Source organism: Trichomycterus rosablanca, chromosome 4 (genome assembly GCF_030014385.1).
Source record: "Trichomycterus rosablanca isolate fTriRos1 chromosome 4, fTriRos1.hap1, whole genome shotgun sequence".
In the NCBI taxonomy this organism is placed as follows: domain Eukaryota; kingdom Metazoa; phylum Chordata; class Actinopteri; order Siluriformes; family Trichomycteridae; genus Trichomycterus; species Trichomycterus rosablanca.
In genome coordinates this window covers 22,332,040-22,353,752 of record NC_085991.1, presented here as the reverse complement: position 1 = coordinate 22,353,752, position 21,713 = coordinate 22,332,040, and the positions used below count along the sequence as shown (strand labels likewise).

At 40.6% G+C, this 21,713-nt stretch overlaps 1 protein-coding gene across 1 annotated transcript in view; it reads left to right on the top strand.

Moving 5' to 3' along the window:
- prkdc (protein kinase, DNA-activated, catalytic subunit) overlaps window positions 1-20,766 on the top strand; it is an 80,057-nt gene extending 59,291 nt beyond the window's left edge. The window contains exons 65-86 of the mRNA XM_062993526.1: window positions 2,368-2,556; window positions 2,644-2,868; window positions 3,387-3,495; window positions 4,052-4,154; window positions 5,143-5,305; window positions 6,263-6,437; window positions 6,537-6,721; window positions 8,062-8,242; window positions 8,614-8,774; window positions 9,034-9,245; window positions 9,362-9,449; window positions 9,941-10,081; window positions 10,173-10,380; window positions 10,471-10,538; window positions 11,505-11,725; window positions 13,298-13,390; window positions 13,611-13,691; window positions 13,812-13,883; window positions 14,773-14,974; window positions 16,575-16,763; window positions 17,909-18,048; window positions 20,134-20,766. Of these exons, the coding sequence (XP_062849596.1) occupies window positions 2,368-2,556; window positions 2,644-2,868; window positions 3,387-3,495; window positions 4,052-4,154; window positions 5,143-5,305; window positions 6,263-6,437; window positions 6,537-6,721; window positions 8,062-8,242; window positions 8,614-8,774; window positions 9,034-9,245; window positions 9,362-9,449; window positions 9,941-10,081; window positions 10,173-10,380; window positions 10,471-10,538; window positions 11,505-11,725; window positions 13,298-13,390; window positions 13,611-13,691; window positions 13,812-13,883; window positions 14,773-14,974; window positions 16,575-16,763; window positions 17,909-18,048; window positions 20,134-20,338 (3,411 nt within the window). The 3' untranslated portion in view covers window positions 20,339-20,766. The remainder of the gene's footprint in view (window positions 1-2,367; window positions 2,557-2,643; window positions 2,869-3,386; window positions 3,496-4,051; window positions 4,155-5,142; window positions 5,306-6,262; window positions 6,438-6,536; window positions 6,722-8,061; window positions 8,243-8,613; window positions 8,775-9,033; window positions 9,246-9,361; window positions 9,450-9,940; window positions 10,082-10,172; window positions 10,381-10,470; window positions 10,539-11,504; window positions 11,726-13,297; window positions 13,391-13,610; window positions 13,692-13,811; window positions 13,884-14,772; window positions 14,975-16,574; window positions 16,764-17,908; window positions 18,049-20,133) is intronic.
- The last annotated feature ends 947 nt before the right edge of the window (window positions 20,767-21,713 follow it).

Genomic DNA, 21,713 nt, shown 5'->3' with positions numbered 1-21,713 from the left:
AAAGATGGCCTGGGCTATAAGAAGATTGGCCAAGGTCATACAGCGGTTTTCCAGGACCGGTTCCACTCGGAACAGGCTTCGCCAGGGTCGACCAAAGAAGTTGAGTCCACGTGTTCGGCGTCATATCCAGAGGTTGGCTTTAAAAAATAGACACATGAGTGCTGCCAGCATTGCTGCAGAGGTTGAAGACGTGGGAGGTCAGCCTGTCAGTGCTCAGACCATACGCCGCACACTGCATCAACTCGGTCTGCATGGTCGTCATCCCAGAAGGAAGCTGACGCACAAGAAAGCCAGTAAACAGTTTGCCGAAGACAAGCAGTCCAAGAACATGGATTACTGGAATGCCCTGTGGTCTGACGAGACCAAGATAAACTTGTTTGGCTCAGATGGTGTCCAGCATGTGTGGCGGCGCCCTGGTGAGAAGTACCAAGACAACTGTATCTTGCCTACAGTCAAGCATGGTGGTGGTAGCATCATGGTCTTGGGCTGCATGAGTGTTGCTGGCACTGGGGAGCTGCAGTTCATTGAGGGAAACATGAATTCCAACATGTACTGTGACATTCTGAAACAGAGCATGATCCCCTCCCTTCGAAAACTGGGCCTCATGGCAGTTTTCCAACAGGATAACGACCCCAAACACAACCTCCAAGATGACAACTGCCTTGCTGAGGAAGCTGAAGGTAAAGGTGATGGACTAAACCCAATTGAGCACCTGTGGCTCATCCTCAAGTGGAAGGTGGAGGAGTTCAAGGTGTCTAACATCCACCAGCTCCGTGATGTCATCATGGAGGAGTGGAAGAGGATTCCAGTAGCAACCTGTGCAGCTCTGGTGAATTCCATGCCCAGGAGGGTTAAGGCAGTGCTGGATAATAATGGTGGTCACACAAAATATTGACACTTTGGGCACAATTTGGACATGTTCACTGTGGGGTGTACTCACTTATGTTGCCAGCTATTTAGACATTAATGGCTGTGTGTTGAGTTATTTTCAGAAGACAGTAAATCTACACTGCTATACAAGTTGTACACTGACTACTCTAAGTTATATCCAAGTTTTATTTCTATAGTGTTGTCCCATGAAAAGATATAATAAAATATTTGCAGAAATGTGAGGGGTGTACTCACTTTTGTGATACACTGTATATTGGAAATGTAGCATAAAAAATAAACAAATAGTATGTAAGTTCAGATAAAAAACAACAGATTAGCGACTGTATTTTGCCATTTTGCTTAGTGCCTTTACTTTCCTAGGTACCAGTTAAAAGCTTAAACTGATACGTTTTGTTTTCATTGCAAAACAAAAGCGCACGATAAATCAAGGCACAGTGGCCAAAATCCAAAACACAGCAAAAAAAATCATAACCACTGCTTACCTTAGCTTATGTTCTTAAATTAAATTATGTTCTTATTAAATTTTTAACTGTGTTGTCCCATTAGGAATATAATCCATTATATTGTAAATGTGCTTATAATTAAAAACCTCCAAACTTTTCCCACTTGTGGAGTAAAACACGAACCCGTTAGAAAGCCAATCAAGCGTTTCATCATCTGTGTGACGTTGCAAAATAAATAAATACAAATAACAGCATTTCTTACTAAAAATTAAAATCAGAAGGTCCGATTGGTTCAGAAAGCGGTTCTTACAATCATTAGCGCCAATTCTGTAGGAGCATTTCATTCACACCAGCTGTTCCAGTGAAGTGCACTACGTAGGGTATTCCACCATTTTAAGTGAGATTCCAAAGGTAGGGAGCGACTCTTCATCGCTACGCCAGAAGCTGGCTGGAACATTTACTCATTGCGTGCGTTGCGGGTTAAAACGGCCAGAGCGTTATTAGAGAGCAGAAAATGACACGATCAGAATGATGTCGGATCATATATATATAATTGTCGCACGTAACTAATGTTAACACATGCTGCTGACTTTTGTTGTCTACAAGTCATTTTTTGCGAGTCACGAGTCATTTTAAACGAGTCACAGACTCGAGTCCCCATTTCTGTTCTGAAGGTGGTAACACCCTTGAAAAATTAGCGGTTGATGGTAATAGCATTTGCATTCTTTCAGTAATACATACCGACTAAAGCAATCACACAAATACAGCTTTTTTAAATAGAAGGTTATAGCATCGGCCACTTATCAACCCTGTTATTAGATCATTATTTCTGCTTTTATTTATAAAGAGAAACAGTGGGCACAAATGCATCATCAGCAGATCATACTATACCATGAGAGTATCTGGAGGAAATACATGTCCTACTGCTTAATCCTGTTCAAATCTTGCTTAATTTTGCCTTTTTGCACTGTAGGCACCTGATTGTTTGTTAGAAAAATATCTAACATTGTTTGCCTGTGTTTTTTTTAAATAGGCACTGAACACAGAGGAGTGGAAGGATGGGGACCCAACTGATGCAGAGAAGGACTTTTGGGAGATTGCAGCTCTGGAGGCCTATAATCACCTCACTGAGTGGAAGTCTCTGCAGTACTGTGCTACAGTTAACATAGATGACAGCTCCCCAGTCAACCTGGACAAGATGTGGGATGATCCATTTTATCAGGTGAAATTTGACTTGAACGCTTAACGCTGTATGATTGCAAGAAATATTGTACAGTATTGTGTTACATGCGTGGTGCATCCTTTCCAGGAAACGTACCTGCAGCACATGATGCGCAGTATGCTGAAGCAGTTGCAGCTGGGCCAGAGGAGCCAGGATCTGCTAAGCTTTGTGGATGCTGCTATGAAGGTGGAGCAACGGAAACTGGTGATGGAGACGCACTATAGTCAGGACCTCAGTCTGCTCTACATCCTGCAAGAAGACTACGACCGAGCAAAATACTATGCCAACAATTGCATGCAGGTCTTCATGCAGGTCAGTGTTGGGGCTGGGTAGAGAGAGATATTAGCTGACTTTGGAAGTTAATGAATGTAAGACTTTTTACCTGCACATAACTGTATTGTGGATATTAAATATTATGTATGTATGGAAAATATATGAAGATACAAATCCTACTTTGCTGTGAATTCTTTAGTTGCTTGTATAGTCAGAGTTGATATAGCAGGTGCTCGGTGGCGCAGACAGTATGGCCTGAAATTATGGTTAAACCATTGATGCTTTAGCTTTAGAGCATAGGCAATCCTCAGTGCTTTGTTTACCCAACCTCGCTGTCAGGCCAAAATCGTAAAGACTGCATCAATAAAGGATCTAGTATGTACAGTATGAAATAGCATAATGCACAGTGATATTTGCACAGTTTGTTCTCATCTTTACTTGGTCTATTCGAGGGAACATTAAATGTATGAAAACTCATCACATTTGACTGTCATTACACATTATGAAGGGTATACAGGACTAAAGGAATAACTGACTCTTAACACTGTATCATACAGAACTACTCCAGTATCGACCCACTGCTAAACCGCAGTCGTTTGACGATCCTTCAATCAGTCCAAGCTTTGACTGAAATCCAGGACTTCCTGCAGTACATCACAGGAGAAAGTAAGCAGGCTAATGTATTTAACAAGGTTTTGAAGCCAAATGTTTATAGACTGACTGCATCTGTACTTTTTTTTACATGTAATAGTTCTGTTAAGGTACACTAAGATACTCCTAATTATTGCTTTTAAATGTTTTTAGCAACATCAGTTGCAAATGGGTGTCTGAACTCAATTAAAAAATTAATGAAATACTAATGTTTCAGCATGACTGTACCCATGTGCAAAAAGCAGGACAATGAAGACATGGCTTGGCCAGTTTGTTCTGGAGGAGCACAACTGTATTTGAGCAGTTGTATACCTGTGGGATGAATTGGACCAAGCCATGCCATGTAATAAATGGGCACTCCAAAATTTTATGGAAAGCATTCTTAGAAGAGCGGAGGCAGTTAATGCTGCAAAAACTTATATTAATGACATACTAATAACTATGGTTTTAGAATAGGCTGCCTTACATGCTCATGGTGGGTTGTTCACATATTTAGGCTATTTTTTGTATGTTGGTAAGTGTGTATTAATTCAGTCTATAACCCTGTCTCTTTTATTCCCTCTTCTTCTAGTCTCAGTGTGTTCTCTGAAAAGGGTAATCAAGCGGTGGACCAGTTGCTACCCTGATGCTAAAGTTGACCCGATGAATGTGTGGGATGACATTATCACATCCCGGTGAGATCATCTGGCAGTGCATTTTTATGACTGATACAGGGTGCAAATCCCCAGCGGTGCTTTTGGCCGATTGGCTGTCTACGTACAGACTTGATTTGCTATGTCTGTGGTGAGTTGGGGGTTTGGATTGTGGCAAAGGCTTTGCGATGGATTGGGGATCTCTCCAGTGTGTTATGGAATTGCTTCTGGTGATTCCAGAGAAACTGGAGCCACTGCAAAACTGACCAGGATAAAGAAGTAAAAAGAAAGTGAAAAATGAAATGCAGAATTGAAATAAAAAAAACACTTGCAGCAGCAGCGGGAAGGGACCCTGACCAGTTTCCATCTCATTCCATTCCATTTAACAATTTAATATTGGTTGAGCCGCTCAGGTGGCGCAGCGGTAAAACACACGCTGTTCACCAGAGCTGAGATCTCGAATACATCGTATCGTATCTTGGCCCTGCCTGCCGGCTGAGCAGCCACATGAACAACGATTGGCCTGTTGTTCAGATAGGGGCGGGATTAAGCCGGATGGGGACTCTCTCTCAGACTAGTGCGATTACGACCTCTGCTGGCTGGTTGGTGGCGCCTGCACGGAGATGGGAAAGGAGTGCGGTAGAGGGTGTGGCTCTCCATACACAGCGCTCTACTGCACTGCACTCATCAAGTGTAGGTGATAAGATGTTCGATTGCTGTGCACGTGTCGGAGGGGGCGTGGGGCAGCCTCGTCCTCCCCAATCAGGAGCAGGGACCAGCATTAGTGAGAGGATGATTGACGGGCAGAAATCGGATGCGCTAAAGTGGGAGAAAAAGGGGAAAATAAATAAATATTGGTTTTAATCTAATCTATATTTTCTCTGGACCATTTGTTTCTTCCTGGATAAGATCTTGGAAAAGCTCAGCTCTTCTCCTGCGAACAGTATGGAAGTAGATGATAGAGAAAAAGGGGGGGGGTAAAAATGGGTTTAATCTGGTTTTAATCTAATCTATATTTTCTCTGGACCAGTTGTTTCTTCTTGGATAAGATCTTGGAAAAGCTCAGCTCTTCTCCTGCAAACAGTATGGAAGTAGATGGTGCTGAGCAGGACAGCATGGAAGACTTAGGAGCCTTGGTGAAGGACTGCAAGTTTAATATGAAACTCTGCATGGCAGATAGTGCCTGGAGACAGGTACTTTATCTTGCTTTTGTATTTAATCCTATAATCAGTCATCAATCATATCAATACAAAAGACTTTATGGTTTTATTGTACAAATAATTTTTCAGAGAGTTTAGTCACTCATGCCTAAGTGGAATTTATGGTAATCTGTACCTAGAATTTTCCATTGATTAACAGTTCAAGGGATTTCATTCAGTTAAAGCAATTAATGTTTTTATGTAGCTGCTGATGTTTAATTTCTCTTGCACTACATATGTATTAAAATAATTTTAACAGAGGCTGGATGAATATTATAATTCATTATGGTATGAATATTCCATGTGATTTATACTGTTTTCCACCAGTACCAAATTTGACACAGAAAATAACTTTTATCAATCAGCTTTCGATGCTCGATTGTGTAAATAGGCAATGTGCTTAAAGCAAATCTTACACGCTGGTGCCCAGGTGGCACAGCGGGATATTCTGCTAGCACACCAGAGCCGAGATTCTGAACTCATCGGTTCGAAACTTGGTGTTGCTACCGGTCAGCTGGGCGCCATCTAGCGGGCATAATTGGCAGTGCCTGCAGGGCAGGATGACCGGACTATGTGGGTGGGGGCTTCAGACGCTGTGTAAGGACCCTGATTGGCAGATAGAAGCACCTGTGCAGAATGCATAGGTGAAAAAGGGTTCCATTAAGGGCTGCATGTGGGTCGGAGGAGGCGTGAGCAGCAATATTCCCACCTCGACTGCAGTCAGGGATCCCACAGCAGCAGAAGACAAATTGACTACGCTAAATTGGGAGAAAATGCATAAATAAAATAAATAAAAAATCTTGCACTCCACGTTTGAGGCACATTAGATATTGGTATATGGGTAGGAAATCTTTTTTTTTTTTTTTTTTTTTTTTTTTTTTTCACTGAATCAAAATTATTTATTAATACTAAAGTTTGTTTTGTTTTTTTAATAAAACAATCTTTTGGTAGAACAACTTTTCCGTGGCCACCAAGCTGTTGAAAGAGCTACACAGGGAGGCGAAGACTGAGAAGGACTGGCTGCAGCACTGGGTTCACTGCTTTAGCCGCTTCACACAGCGTAGGAGCCATAGTCTGGGTCCTGCAGAGCAAATCAGCTCCTTGCTCAAGACTGTACCACTGCTCGGTAGGAACTAGCGTACATTAATGATGGCCTGATAAAATACTAAATGAATCACAATTAAGAGCTGGTTTGTGTGTGTCTACCTGTGTATGTGTCGAGTAGAGGAGATTGAGAGGCAGGGTGAAGGCTGCATTGGCAAGGTGTTTAGGGACCAAAGGATACTGCTGGGCACCAACCTTGACCTTTTGGCTTGTGCTGTGCACCGCAGTCCTTCGACTTTGGAGGCCCTTGGAGAGGAGAAGGCACAGAAAGTGCTACAACTTTCTGGGGCTTCTGATTATCATCAGGTAGTGGTTTTGTTTTACATTGCTTGAAAATGTTTACTTGGGTAACACTATTTACCACATTACTCAACGTAAGCCAGTAATGAAGATACATTGCTAATGTGATACATTGCCCAACTTTTTTCGTTTTGTAATTAGTAGTAAGCATTACTATTTAAAGTATTCTTTACATGTTAAGTGAGCATCACTGCATGTAGGTGATCATCTCAGTTGAAGTTTTTTTTGTTTTATATGGATTGATTAAAAAACAATAACTACAATTTAACCAAGACATGCAAAAAATGGTGCAATTAAGTGTACAAATAAAACACTACCACATGTAGATTTTTTTAACAGCCAAAACTGACTTTTTAAAAAAGAAAATCACCTGACTTTAAATAACATAAAATCAAATGAAGTGCTGAATTAAAAGAGGCAAGTGGCAATATTTCACAATCGGAAGAATGGAAGTTTGAATCAGAGCTCTGCCATGCAGCCACTGTTGGGCCCTTGAGCAAGACCCTTAACACTCTGGGCTCCAGGGGTCGCCATACGATGGCTGGATATTATTTGGATTATTTAGATTATTGTCAATAATAATAATGGCAATTATTTGTTTTTGTAACAATACAAATGGGTTTTTAACAATACAATTGGGTATTTTTTAAAACAAAATACTGACTACAGTTGTACATTTAGCAAATGATGGTGGTACATAAATGAGCTGCAGCGATCGTTTTTGTTTTTATATACAATCAGTTATTTCTCAATATTCATCTGAAAACATAGACTATAAAAAACATTAAATTAAAAGTTTTTTTCTTTAATGGGAAATGACCCTGGACCAGTAGCAAAAATCCAAAACAGCAATAACTCTCACTATAAAAATATACTTGCTGATATACAGTATTCCCTTATGTATTAAGTATGTTGCTAGATGGTTTACAGTCAATTAAGAGGTCAGATTAGAAGGTGTATCACTTGATTCTTTTTAGTTTTTATAATTACAATTAGCATAGTTTTCAAAAAAAAAAACAAGGTACTTGATTTGCCATCACAAAGTAATCAGCTGCATTTAGAAAGCTAGTAAATCCACATCACTGCCGACTGCACCACAGTAGCAGCGTTTATCAGGCAAAAATTCTAAAACTGATGCTTGCAGCAATTTTGTGATGATCAAGGCCTCAAGAGTATCATCTATTATTTTTTTAGCTTAACACAGCACTTACCTGTCTCACCTAATTGAAATCATAAAACCACAACCCAGCTTAGTAAGTTCAATTCCCAATTAAATTACTTTATCAAAATGAATTATGCATTAAGAAAAAGGCCAAAACAAATGTCTCTCTTATATAAAATGTCAGGTGGTGGAAGGGCTGCAGACGCATGCTCTGGATCTTTTAAGGAGTGCTGCATGTAAGGCTGAGGAAGAGGAGCAATCATTCAGCCACAAGCATGCAGACACAGCGGGTATTACAGAGGCCTACATGACTCTTGCCAACTTCTGTGACCGACGACTAAGAGAAGATGAGCAAAGAGTAGATGGTAAAATCTTTAATTAATCTTTTTATTTTTTTACAAGGTTACTGGTTTAAGTCCCATCACTGCCATGTTGCAACTGTTGGGCTCCTGAGCAATTGCACTAATTGTATTCAGTCACATTTGTAAGTCGCTTTGGATAAAAGCCTCTGCTAAACACTGTAAATGTGTATGGTTTAATTAGACATTTTACCATGTGTAAAGACGAAGAAGGCATTACAAGCAGTAGCACTGATGAGAAGTCACCAAATAAATAGTAATGACTTAAAAGTCTTTTTTTTCTCTTGTAGCCTTGTTCCTTGACTGCACTAGCAGTAGAATGGCATTGTGTGAGATAGCAAGGAATGCTTTTATTACTGTCCTCTGTTTATGTTTAGCAATGAGCACATCTAGTCTGCAAAGTCTGCCTGCTGATGTGGTAAAGATGGTGCTGAAAGCACTGAAGCTTAATTCTGAGGAAGCCAGACTCAAGTTTCCACGTCTGCTGCAGCTGGTGGAGCTCTACTCCGCAGAGACGTTGGATCTGATGACTAAAGAGGTGGGACTGTGGAATTTACTTTATGCCACTTCAAAATTTTTCTGTCTCCAAATCAATACTGGGGGATGGGAAGTTGCAAGTATAAATGAGGGGGGTGGAGGTATAGGCTATAGATCAACAAGGCTGACTTAAGATGTGGATTGAGTAGCAGTTCTTGAAGTTGCTGACTTGAGGCATGTGTTAGCCCTCACCATCCTGGTTGGGTAGTTATTGTGATAGTTGGGAGACACTAATGGAAGCAAAGATTATGTTTCCACAGTTGGTGAGTGTTCCCTGCTGGCAGCTGATTGGCTGGATCAGTCAGATGATGGCTCTGTTGGACAAGCCAGAGGCAGTGGTGGTTAAGCATGTGATTGAGCAGATTGCAGAGTGTTATCCACAGGCACTCGTTTACCCCTTCATGATAAGCAGTGAGGGATACAAATTCGAGGAGTCCGCCATCGGTCACCAAAATCAGGAGTTTGTTAACAAGTACGGAACAAGTGTTATTTTAAACCAGTTATTTTAAATGACATGTAAACATTAAAAAAGAAATTCTGAGGATGTGATTGTGTAATTGGTGTGTGTGTGGACTATTGTTTTTCCAGGCTGAAGGCAATGCTGGATAAAGGAGGGGTCATTCGAGAGTTTGTTAATGCTCTTCAGCAGCTCACCAATCCTGATATGCTGTTTAAGGTATATGTTCACAACAGATCTCTGTTAACAAAAACTACATGTCTTATGAAACCTTTGAGATAAAGAATTGTAATGTGTGTGATCTTTTTCTTCTATTTATGCATTTTCCCAATGTATATCCAATACCCTGCTGCACATCCCCCACCCTGACAGATGAGGGTCGTACTTAACACACACCTCCTCCTACACATGTGCAGTAGCAAACTGCTTATTTTCACCTGCTCAAGACGGGTTCACACAGAGAGCAGTATAGCATACGGAGAGTCACGCACTGCTCTCCAGGCACCATTGAGCAGCCAGCAGAGTCTGCAGTTGTAGCAGTAATAAGGAAGCCCTTCGGCCCGTCCTCACTCTGACATAGACACTCGTGTATGTGTGGGCGTCCAGCCAGCTGATAGCAGACCTGAGATTTGAACTTATAATAATCTTATTTAATAATCTTAATGTGCACAGTTTACACTCTTGATTTTTATTGACTTGCTGTTTGGCAGGATTGGTTGGACGACCTTAAGAGTCAGTTGGAGAAACCCAGATTTGACAAGAAGAAGATGAAGGAGCTGTATGAAGAAATGTGTGCCTCACTTTTTGACTCAACTCAAGCAATTGGAGCTTTCAGGAGAAAATTTATTCAGGTTTGATATTTCAATGTTCTTAATGATTGTCGTTTGTTAAACAGACTGTTCAGGATGAAGGTTTTATTTTTCTTCCCTGTATCTGTTAAAGAAATTCTCCAGAGAAGTGAATAAGCTTTTTGGTCCAGGTGGTACTAAAGTGTTTGAGAAGCGTAAAGATAAAGAGTATCTGAGGAAAGTGGAAGAGCTGGGAATAAATATGAAAGGTTTTCAGAAGGAGCCTGGGAATCTAAAGGAGTATTCACCATGGCTCAGCAACTTCAGAGCAGACACGCTCAGGAACGAGCTGGAGGTGCCAGGTCAGCTCACAAACTCTTATGTTAAAAAATCTGTTTCTTCTAAGTTTCTTTATTAAATGCTTAAGGTGTGATTTCCTTCCTTGTCTTCAGGACAGTATGATGGTAGATCCAAACCTCTGCCTGAGTACCATGCAAAGATCACAGGTTTTGATGAAAGGGTATGTACTCTGAATTGAGTGCTTGTAAATGTCCATTAGTGGCGTGGTTAAATCCCAGACCTAACCCCTATTGAACATCCATTTTGACAGAGCTTAAGTGGCTCTGCCATGAAAAATGGGACATACCGCTTAAATTCAGCTGTGCAAAGCTTGTAGATATGTAGCTTAGGTCAGTGGTCCCCAACCACCGGGGGCTATTTATTACTGGGCTGCACAGAAAGAGTGAATAATTAGAGATCACCAGAAAAACAGTTTTCACTGCTTCTATTTCGGGTGTTGTTGACTTATTGTCACCCCTAGGTGGAAGCAGCGTCTCGTTGCAGTGAAAAAAGCTCATTTTACATTGTTTGTGAGCAATATTATTGAATCTTCTTTTCTCCGCCGGTCCGTGAAATTATATTTACATTTTCGGCGTTTAGAGGTCGCTTTTATCCAAAGCGACTCACAGTACTGTGACAGTATACAGTCTAAGCAATTGAGGGTTAAGGGCCTTGCTCAAGGGCCCAACAGTGGTAACCTGGCAGTGGTGGGGCTTGAACCAGTAACCTTTTGATTACTAGTCCTGTACCTTAACCTCTAGGCTACAACTGCCTTATATCTTATATGAAACCAATTCGTGGTGCAGAAAAGGTTGGGAAAGCTGGCTTAGATGACTTGCCTCTGTAAATGCTGCCAAAGTAGCTTCTTCAAAGAATTAATTAAATAATCTTTGTCATTATGGGTGATTGCCATTTTTACCCATCAATCAACATTTAATCAGTTATATTTATTCAGAATTAAATTCACAGCACAATAAGCTTTGTGGGAGGCTAAATCTAAATTCAAATATTATATTTAGAAGAAAAAGTTTGTGATATGTTTATGGTGCCAGGTGTTCCCAACACCCAGATCTAAAAAGACATTTACTGATGCCTTCTTCATACAGTTTTCAATATATATTTTTTTTTTGTGCTGGTGGCACTTTAGGTTAAGATCATGACTTCCATTCGTCGTCCAAAACGTCTCATTGTGCGCGGTGATGATGAGAGAGACCACCCCTTTTTGGTGAAAGGGGGAGAAGACCTTCGGCAAGACCAGCGTATCGAGCAACTCTTCGGGATCATGAACATTATTCTCAACCAGGACGCAGCCTGTTCCCAACGTAGCCTGACACTACGTACCTACCAGGTCGTTCCCATAACCAGCAGGTAGGCGAGTGTTTGAGGATGAGTTGTACTTCAATTCTAAGAGCTGAAAACAGATGGTTTTAACACACGCGTATGATTTTGACTTTTACAAAACACAGTAGGGGCAAACAAATAAAAATGAATAAACAGAATTTTATTTCTTAAGAGGTATAGAGTAGGGCTGCAACTATCGATTATTTTTGTAATCAAGTATTCTATCGATTATTCCAGCGATTAATCGAGTAATCGGATAAGAAATACTTTTGCTTTAACAAAGAGCAAAAACAAATACATATTAGATTAAATAAGACATGTTTCTTAAACCAAACTGTACATTTGTATTCCTTGCATACAGGACAGTTTAAAATGTTTTAAATGCAAAAATAAATAAATCAAAAATAAATCAATTTACTTTTAAAATGTAAACAGGCAACCTGAAACATCAGGTCATCAAGTCATAAATAATAATAAACAAAAATACATGAACATAAGCCTGTAATTTGTGCAACTTTCAAAGCTCAAAGTTTCAGCTACAGCTCACTCAGAACATAAAGCTTTAATATATTGTTGGGAGGTTTTGTGGTGTTTGTAGGGGGATAAAAATCTGTCAGGATTGTGTCTCTAGATGAGGTAGATCTGGTGTGTGTGTGTGTGTGTGTGTGTGTGTGTGTATGTGTGTGTTTGCCTAAATCTTCATAAAAGCCTGTGGTGGTTGAAACGAAGTAAAGTCAGTAAACATGAGTAAAGTAAACACGACGCTCTGATGGTGTGGATGTTATACTGAGTTTTAGTTTGATCAGCTTAAAATGATCTCAAACTTTCTGTGGTTTTCTCTATCCAGTCTCCTCCTGTTCGCTATTTTCTCTCTATATTTTGCAGTCCGCGCTATCAAATCTCGGCTGCGTCCTAAACTGATACGTTCAGTTCGCAGGAGCGGCGAACGTGTCCAAATACGTAGTGTTCATTAAACTGTCCGCAAAAAGAACCCGGATTAAGTCCTGTTAAGTTCTGTTTATGTTTAAGATATTTGGGACGCAGCCCTCAGATTCTTCACGTCACCTGCACACAGCGTTAAACACGCTGCGCAAAAGTGAAAGTCGTCCGTGTAAAACACCGTGAGCTGTATATGGTTGTGCGGATTAAACGATTCCTCGATGCAAAAAATTTGAATCGATGATTTTTAGTAATCGATTTACTCGAGTTACTCGAGGAATCGTTTCAGCCCTAGTATAGAGACATTTATAGTTTTGGTTTTAATCTTAATAGCACATCTGAAATTGCATTTGCATTGATACTTTTAAATAGCGGGCACTTAGGTGGCACAGCAGTCTGTCATGCTAGCCCACTACCGCTGAGATTCTGGATCGAATCTCGGACTTGCTATCTACAGACATGACTGGCTGTGTCTGAGATGGGGGGAGGGGATGTGATTTGGTGGACAGATTGGTGTCCTGTTCAGGGTATTTCCTGGAGGAATCAGGTCGCCGATTAATAATAATGTGCATGAAATCTAACTCGACTACACGTTCAGACACTTGCCCTTAATATTTTACTGGCTGATGACAAAATGACATTTGTTAATTTGTTGTGCAGGATTGGGCTGATAGAATGGATGGAGAACACCTGTACTTTAAAAGAGTTCCTGTCTAGCAGAAGGACTGAGCAGGAGCAGAAAACAGAACTTGAGTAGGCACTTTATTAGATACTTTTGATTGTTTAATATTTTGGCACTTGGCCCCAGCGATACTTGTCAGTCTAAAAAAAGGATCTTTTTAAGATTGTCAATTTATACAGCCCAAATTTCTACCTCATTCATGGTTTACCATCTTAATGGTGTTTGTGAGTCAGAGCTGTGAAATGTTCAATTCTTTATGCTACTAAAGTTTATATTTATTTTCTGCTTTAGTCCTATAAACATGTATGATACTTGGCTAAATAAAGTTGCTGGGAAGATAGTGGGAATAAGAAGATATGCTGAGGCATACAGGTAGGTTTCTATTTACTTTTTGCTCTAAATACACTCTCGTACTGTCCTGCTGAGTCTCACTGGGTTAGAAGTGGACAGAGAAAGTGCTCTATTACTCTGATTGCTGTCGTTTTACTTCAGGAGGGCAAGCCGAACGGACACCGTAAATAACTTTAAAAGGATTGAGCAGACTGTGCCAGAGGATCTGCTGAGGTACGCCACTCTACACAAGTTCCATTATCGTCTAATTGTCATTTGTATTATATTGTTTAGTTAGCTTATTTAAAACTTTGCTCCATTCACTTTCTGTGAGCTTTGGCATGTTTTTATGTCTGCATGCAGGGAAACAGAAGGTGCATAGACTGCTCTATATTACTTCCAAGCAGACCTATGGATAGGGCCCTACTAAATTCACTGGAAAATGTGCTTAATTTCATGGACCTTGTTTTTCAAAAATCACCGATTTCTGGGGTTTTTAAAGAAAAGTGCACATTTCACAGCAGTCATTAAATAACACTCATTAATTGAATGATAGAATAAATAGAAGCTACAATACACAGCACAACCTACCTTAATGGTTGAACGTAAACCTAGAACATTCAGCAACGGTGTGAGACTCCGTCTCAATTACGAAAATACTCGTCCATGTTTTGACACTCCCAATTGTTTGGGAGTTTTCCAGTCAGTTATCTGAGTAGTTTTTTAGCTGCTTTAGACTACAACATCTTGGACATTTTGACTAACCGATTGCTAACTGAACTGCCGTAGGATTGCTAGTTTAACACTTTTCTGTGATGTAGTGTGCTGACAATGTTTGATGTATGTGTTTACATATTGAGTGCTTTTTGTCCCTTTGGGGATTTCATCATCCCCAGTGGAAAAGAGTGCTTCTCTACACACTTGATCATCTCTCTGTAGTCTGTGCTGCACCTCAAAAGAACAAGCCAGTATAGTATTATGCTCCTGATAGTTTGTCTATGTACAGTTTAATTCTTTCTTTATAAACTTAACAAAATGACAACAGGGCTGATCATGTGGTAACATTTTGTTATAATGGTAATGGTAATGGTGGTAACGTTGGTTATTTTCCTGCCCCATCCAGACGAGCTTTTGTAAGAATGAGCACAACGCCTGAAGCTTTTCTCTCACTGCGCTCTCACTTTGCCAGCTCCCATGCACTACTCTGCATTAGTCACTGGGTGCTGGGCATTGGAGACCGCCACCTCTCCAATTTCATGATCAATACTGAAACAGGAGGCATGATCGGCATTGACTTTGGCCATGCTTTTGGATCAGCAACTCAGGTAAGCCCCACCATCCCTGCTTTGCCATGCCTTTGTGTTGTCATTTTTATTTATTTATTAGGATTTTAACATCATGTTTTACACACTTTAGAAGAACCTTTATTAAAGCAATAAGCCACGAGAGGCCGTGCATTACTGTGATTTTAGCACGGGAATGACGTTTTTGGCACGACGCGAAGCGGAGTGCCTAAAACTTCGTTCCCCGTGCTAAAATCATAACAGTAATGCACGGTCTCGAGTGGCTTATTGCTTTTATAAAACGGCGGTCAACAAAAAATATAATAAATACAACAATGTTTAATTCATAAATGTATTTATTGTGTATAAACTTACAATAAAGCATTCTTCCGCGACGCAAAATAGTTCGATTAACAGTGTTGCTAGGCAACATGAGGGCGAAAATAACATTAACTTTTTCGATTCAGTGGCGTATTAATATGGAATGATGTGAGGTGGTCCTAGGTGTGCGTTTATCGGGGATTTTACAACGGCTTCGAACGCGGCTCAGCCAATCAGATTTTAGGACTGGAACTATCCGTTTTATAATTGTCGTTTATACATATACAGGTGTACAGTACAATGACATTCTTTCTTTGCATATCCCAGCTGGTTTGGAAGTTGGGGTTAGAGCACAGGGTCAGTCATTGTATGGCGCCCCTGGAGCAGAGAAGGTTAAGGGCCTTGCTCAAGGGCCAAGCAGTGGCTGCATGGCAGATCTGGGATTCAAACTCTCAACCTTTCAGTTGATGGCCAAATAGGCTACCACTGTCCCACTTTGGTTACATTCATGACAGAAACGGTAGTTACTCATTACACAAGATTCATCAGTTCACAAGTTCAATGTCAAACACAGTCATGGACAATTTAATATCTTCAATTCACCTGACTGCATGTCTTTGGACTGGCAGAAAACCAGAGCTCCCTGGGGATCAGTGACGGTGCTACCCACTGAGCTACCGTGCTGCCCTGTTGTCATTTTAATTTTCCAAAACCTTTTAAAAGTCATCATGGTAAAAAAAAAAGAGAAGCATGCCTATAAATTCAGAAATTTTGATCAGTTTGCAAATGATATACATTTGTTGGTTAGAATATGACGCTGAAATATCAAGGCCGAATTTCAGCTGTTATTAATCTGGCTAGACACATTATGCTGTGCCTAAGGGAGGTTAAAAAAGAGGGGTTCCTCATTGCTATGCAAATGTGACCTTTGCTGGTGGTGGATGGTTCGCAGAGGACCTTTGCTGGTGGTGGATGATTCGCAGAGGATATAGCGTGATTGTCTGTGACACTCTGCTGGCTGGTGAAAAGAAGCGGCTGGCGACTGCACAAATGGCACAATGGTGCACATCCACATGGTCTTGCATTTTCTCCCCATGTTTGCCAGTTAATCCAGTTTCTTTACACTTTCCAAAAGCATTTTTATTCTAAGGTGGAATGATGGATGAGTGTGTTGAAATACGTTGCCGCCCTGTGTAGGGTGTATTCCTGCCTGCAAAACTGCTCCTGTGACAACTCTTTACTCTGCCTGCTTAGACCATGCCATGGTGGAAAGTCATGACCCTGTAAAAACGTGGCTCAAAGTGCTGATTATATTTTGCAGTTTCTGCCAGTGCCGGAGCTGATACCATTTCGGCTTACCAGGCAGTTTGTGAGTCTGATGAAGCCCATGGCCGAGTCTGGCCTGATCCGCAGCGTGATGGTTCACTCACTCCGGGCTTTCAGAGATAAGCCTGATCACCTACTCAACACGATGGATGTGTTTGTCAAAGAGCCATCTCTGGACTGGAAGGTAGAAAATGTTGTGCATTTGTGTATAATGTATAAAAGATTACCTTCATTTCACATTGTTATTTTAGACTGAAGGTCAATTTCTTTATTTTTTTGGATTTTGTAATTGGCTGACTGTAATTGTTGTGGATATTTTATAAATAATATATAGTATAATGGTTAGTTTCAGGGTTTGGAATTGCATTTTTGAGTGAAAAAATATCAGTTGTTACCTTGAATATATATATAATTTTAATTCAGCGTGTTATAGTAATTCATATACACTGATCAGCCATAACATTTCATCAGCTCCACTTACCATATAGAAGCACTTTGTAGTTCTACAATTACTGACTGTAGTCCATTTCTCTACATGCTTTTTTAACCTTTCACCCTGTTCTTCAATGGTCAGGACCCCACAGGACCACTACAGAGCAGGTATTATTTAGGTGGTGGATCATTCTCAGCACTGTAGTGACATGGTGGTGGTGTGTTAGTGTTTGTTGTGCTGGTATGAGTGGATCAGACACAGCAGCGCTGCTGGAGTTTTTAAATACCGTGTCCACTCACTGTCCACTCTAGTAGACACTCCTACCTAGTTGGTCCACCTTGTAGATCATGGCTCATCTATTGCTGCTGTTTGAGTTGGTCATCTTCTAGACCTTCATCAGTGGTCACAGGATGCTGCCCACAGGGCGCTGTTGGCTGGATATTTTTGGTTGGTGGACTATTCTCAGTCCAGCCGTGACAGTGAGGTGTTTAAAAACTCCATCAGCGTTGCTGTGTCTGATCTACTCATACCAGCACAACACACACTAACACACCACCACCATGAGAATGATCCACCACCCAAATAATACCTACCCTGTAGTGGTCCTGGGAGAGTCCTGACCATTAAAGAACAGCATGAAAGGGGGCTAACAAAGCATGCAGAGAAACAGATGGACTACAGTCAGTAATTGTAGAACTACAAAGTGCTTCTATATGGTAAGTGGAGCTGATAAAATGGACAGTGAGTGTAAAAACAAGGAGGTGGTTTTAATGTTATGGCTGATCGGTGTATGTTGTGTAACATACACATATGTAAAATACACTTGAATAAATTACAATGTATTTTTAAACTAATAATACATTTGATCAGGAAATTACTCTCTCTCTCTATTTCAGAACTTTGCAGTGAAGCAGCTAAAGAAAGGAGGCTCCTGGACAGAGAGTGTTAATACAGAGGAAATCAACTGGTACCCACTACAGAAGATCAACTTTGCTCATAGAAAGCTAGAGGGAGCAAACCCCTCAGTCATTACCAGGTATGTCTTACTATTGCTCATTAACAGATTTAATTGATTCCAACTTTTCTTTTTTTCTTAATGCTCGAGTAACTAAAGCATTTTACTGGTTTTTGGAATAATGTTTTAGTACTTCTACAAACAGGAAACGATCATATGCATGCACAACAGCACAGAGAGCATCTACAAAATAATGCTTTAATTAGGACTCTAGTTTCTCCATTCAACAAGATTAAGATTCTCCGCTGCTAAAATGCACAGTTCAGGTGATCAGTTTGTCCAGTCCTTGTTTCTGAAGGCTTATGCTAATACAGTGGTTCTCAACTTATTATTGGCCAATGACCTTATAATAATGTCTCAAAGTCTTTGGACCTCAGCTCAACTCCACTTCTCGTACTATGGGCAAATGTTTTGTGCAGTACTGTGAGTAAGTGCATATTCCTCAAAATATTAGCTAAGTGACCAAGACAGAAGCTCAGGACAAATGATAAAATAATGGCTTTTAAAATGAATTAATGATTCTTTTCAGCCACAGCGGATCATTTAGCTGCATATTTGAGGGACAGTGGTAGCCTGTAGTGGTAGGGCTTTGGGCCAACCAACAAAAGGTTGTGGGTTTGAAGCTCCATGGTACGATGGCTGACCCTGTGCTCTAACCCCAGCTTGTAAATAAGCTGTAATATGCAGAAAAAGAATTTCATTATTTACATTTACGGCATTTAGCAGACGCTTTTATCCAAAGCGACTTACAGGCTAAGCAATTGAGGGTTAAGGGCCTTGCTCAAGTGGCAACCTGACAGTGGTGGGGTTTGAACCAGTGACCTTCTGCTTACTAGTCCAGTACCTTAACCGCTAGGCTACAACTGCCCTTCATTATACTGTACATGCATCCTTATACATTTACATTTTCAGCATTTAGCAGACGCTTGTATCCAAAGCGACTTACAGTACTGTGACAGTATAGTGTCTAAGCAATTGAGGGTTAAGGGCCTTGCTCAAGGGCCCAACAACAGCAACCTGGCAGTGGTAGGGCTTGAACCAGCGACATTTAGATTACTAGTCCTTAACCGCTAGGCTACAACTGCCCTACAGAAGTCTAAACTAAGCACAGACTTCTTGGATAAAGACGTCACCTTGGAAGAATATGTCTCTCTAAAATCCCAGTATCCGCTTCTCCGTTTCAGTTCACACATATACAAGTCACCCATGCTGTGGGTATTATTGCACCTCATACCATGACACATGTTGCCTTTTGTTGCCACCTGGCAGTGGTGGGGCTTGAACCAGCAACCTTTTGATTACTAGTCCAATACATACTAGGCTACAACTGCCGTTATACTGTATGACAAAGGCATTGCATATAAGCTTTATTGTTTTTTTTCCTGATGCAACCCCCCTTTTCCTCTGAGCTTGGGACCGGCAGCCACACACCACACATTATCTGTGTTTGTAAGCCCAAGCTTGCATTATTAATGGTGTCTCGTTTGCAAGTATAAAGTTGAGAACAGCTGCCTACTACTGGACATCATGTTGAATTACAGCAGCAAACCTTACCAAATACATGAATTAGTGAAACAGTCAGTTATGACGAGTTACTTTGTACTTTTTTCCCAGTATCATCTGAGCAGCTTTTATTATAATCAATTTCTCTGTTATCATTTTCTCAGTTTAAACAATGGTTAACTTCACAACAGAATAAGGAATATTCTTACTGACCCAAACCCAGACAGCTGTTCTAGACCGAATCAGACATTACAACCAAAAGATGATTTAGTGCCTTCATACCAGCAGCAGCTGCATCCCCCCCCCCCCCCACACACATTCACACTCAAAGCAGAACATAATTGGAATTTGGACAGAGTAAAACAAAATCCACCAGAAACATTAAACCTGTCTGCAGATCTCTGTGAGCAGAGATGAATATCCTGCATAAAGTGTTTGATTAAATGCAGCTCTAATTCAAAATAATTGTGATTCTTCTATTGTTTAGCTTAACTTTTGTGTCAAAAAAAAACCCCACTAATAGACCAGAGACTGTCTGAATACTGAATATGTAGAAGAAATGAGGAAAAACTGAATCCAACAACCTTCTCTTTTTTCTGGTAGTGAAGAGCTGCAGCTTGGCTTTGAGAAGGACCCCACGTTTAAGGGCATGCTGGATGCGGCTCGAGGGAGCGAGGAACACAATATCCGCGCCCGGCTCGGAGAAAAAGACCTGAGAGTGGAAGAGCAGGTGGATTGCCTTATAGACCAGGCGACTGATGCAAATCTACTGGGCAAGACATGGGTAGGCTGGGAGCCCTGGATTTAATGTACCACGTTTTTCTAGCACTTAATTCCGTTGTGCCTCTTATATGTAGGTAACTGACAAGAGCTTTACTGTTGTAGCCTAATGACATCACAAAAAACTAATCGAATTAGACTTATTAGCAGAAATATTGATTTGACTGTAGGGCTTGGACCAAATGCTGTGCTAATTATGTTATACATTCATAAAACCTTTCTACAAAGTCATTGATGAATTGTGGTGTAAGGCTCTGCTACCAAAGTAGAATTGTCTTTTACAATAGGGCGAGGTCAGATGATCAGTTTAGTTTGGTGTGTTGGAGGTTTTTTTAGACAAGACAAGCCTTTAATAAAAAAAATGCTGTGTCAGTGTGGGCCTTTGGGATTTTGGTCACTGATTTTGGGATGGGATGTAACTTTTTTTTTTTACCATTAAATGCTCGTCATCAATTATCTGAGTCTTGTTATTTACTACGTTTACAACATTTACACCCAACTTTTATTATAAAAATATTCAATGCAAGTACCAGTGCTGAAAAATGGGCTGTTAATGGTCACAACCATATATTCATATTATTTTTCATTTTTACATGCAAGTTATTTAAACTGCCTATCAAATTAAATTGACCAAATGTACATATTTATTTGTTTTATACACTTCTTAGCAAAAGGTGTGGCTCGAACACCTGAACCTAGTTTAAATCCTAACTCCATTAAATTCTTTAAATCCGATAATGTTGTTTACAGCTGGAAGCACAATTTGCCAGTATTAGTAGCACCTGGGTTAGACTTTGTCAGCTTGTACCAGTTCGCCCATTCTTCTTTGGATTCATTCAATGGATGCATTGAAGAACTGCAGCTCACTAGATATACACCGATCAGCCATAACATTAAAACCACCTTCTTGTTTCTACACTCACTGTGCATTTTATGCAGTAGTTCTACAATTACTGACTGTAGTCCATCTGTTTCTCTACCTATCTTTTTAGCCTGCTTTCACCCTGTTCTTCAATGGTCAGGACCCCCACAGGGCAGGTATTATTTAGTTGGTGGGTCATTCTCAGCCCTGCAGTGACAATGACATGGTGGTGGTGTGTTAGTGTGTGTTGTGCTGGTATGAGTGGATCAGACACAGCAGCGCTGCTGGAGTTTTTAAATACCGTGTCCACTCACTGTCCACTCTATTAGACACTCCTACCTAGTTGGTTCACCTTATAGATGTAAAGTCAGAGATGATCGCTTATCTATTGCTGCTGTTTTGAGTTGGTCATCTTCTAGACCTTCATCAGTGGTCACAGGACGCTGCCCACAGGGCACTGTTGGCTGGATATTTTTGGTTGGTGGACTATCTCTGGTCTCAGTCCAGCAGTGACAGTGAGGTGTTTAAAAACTCCAGCAGC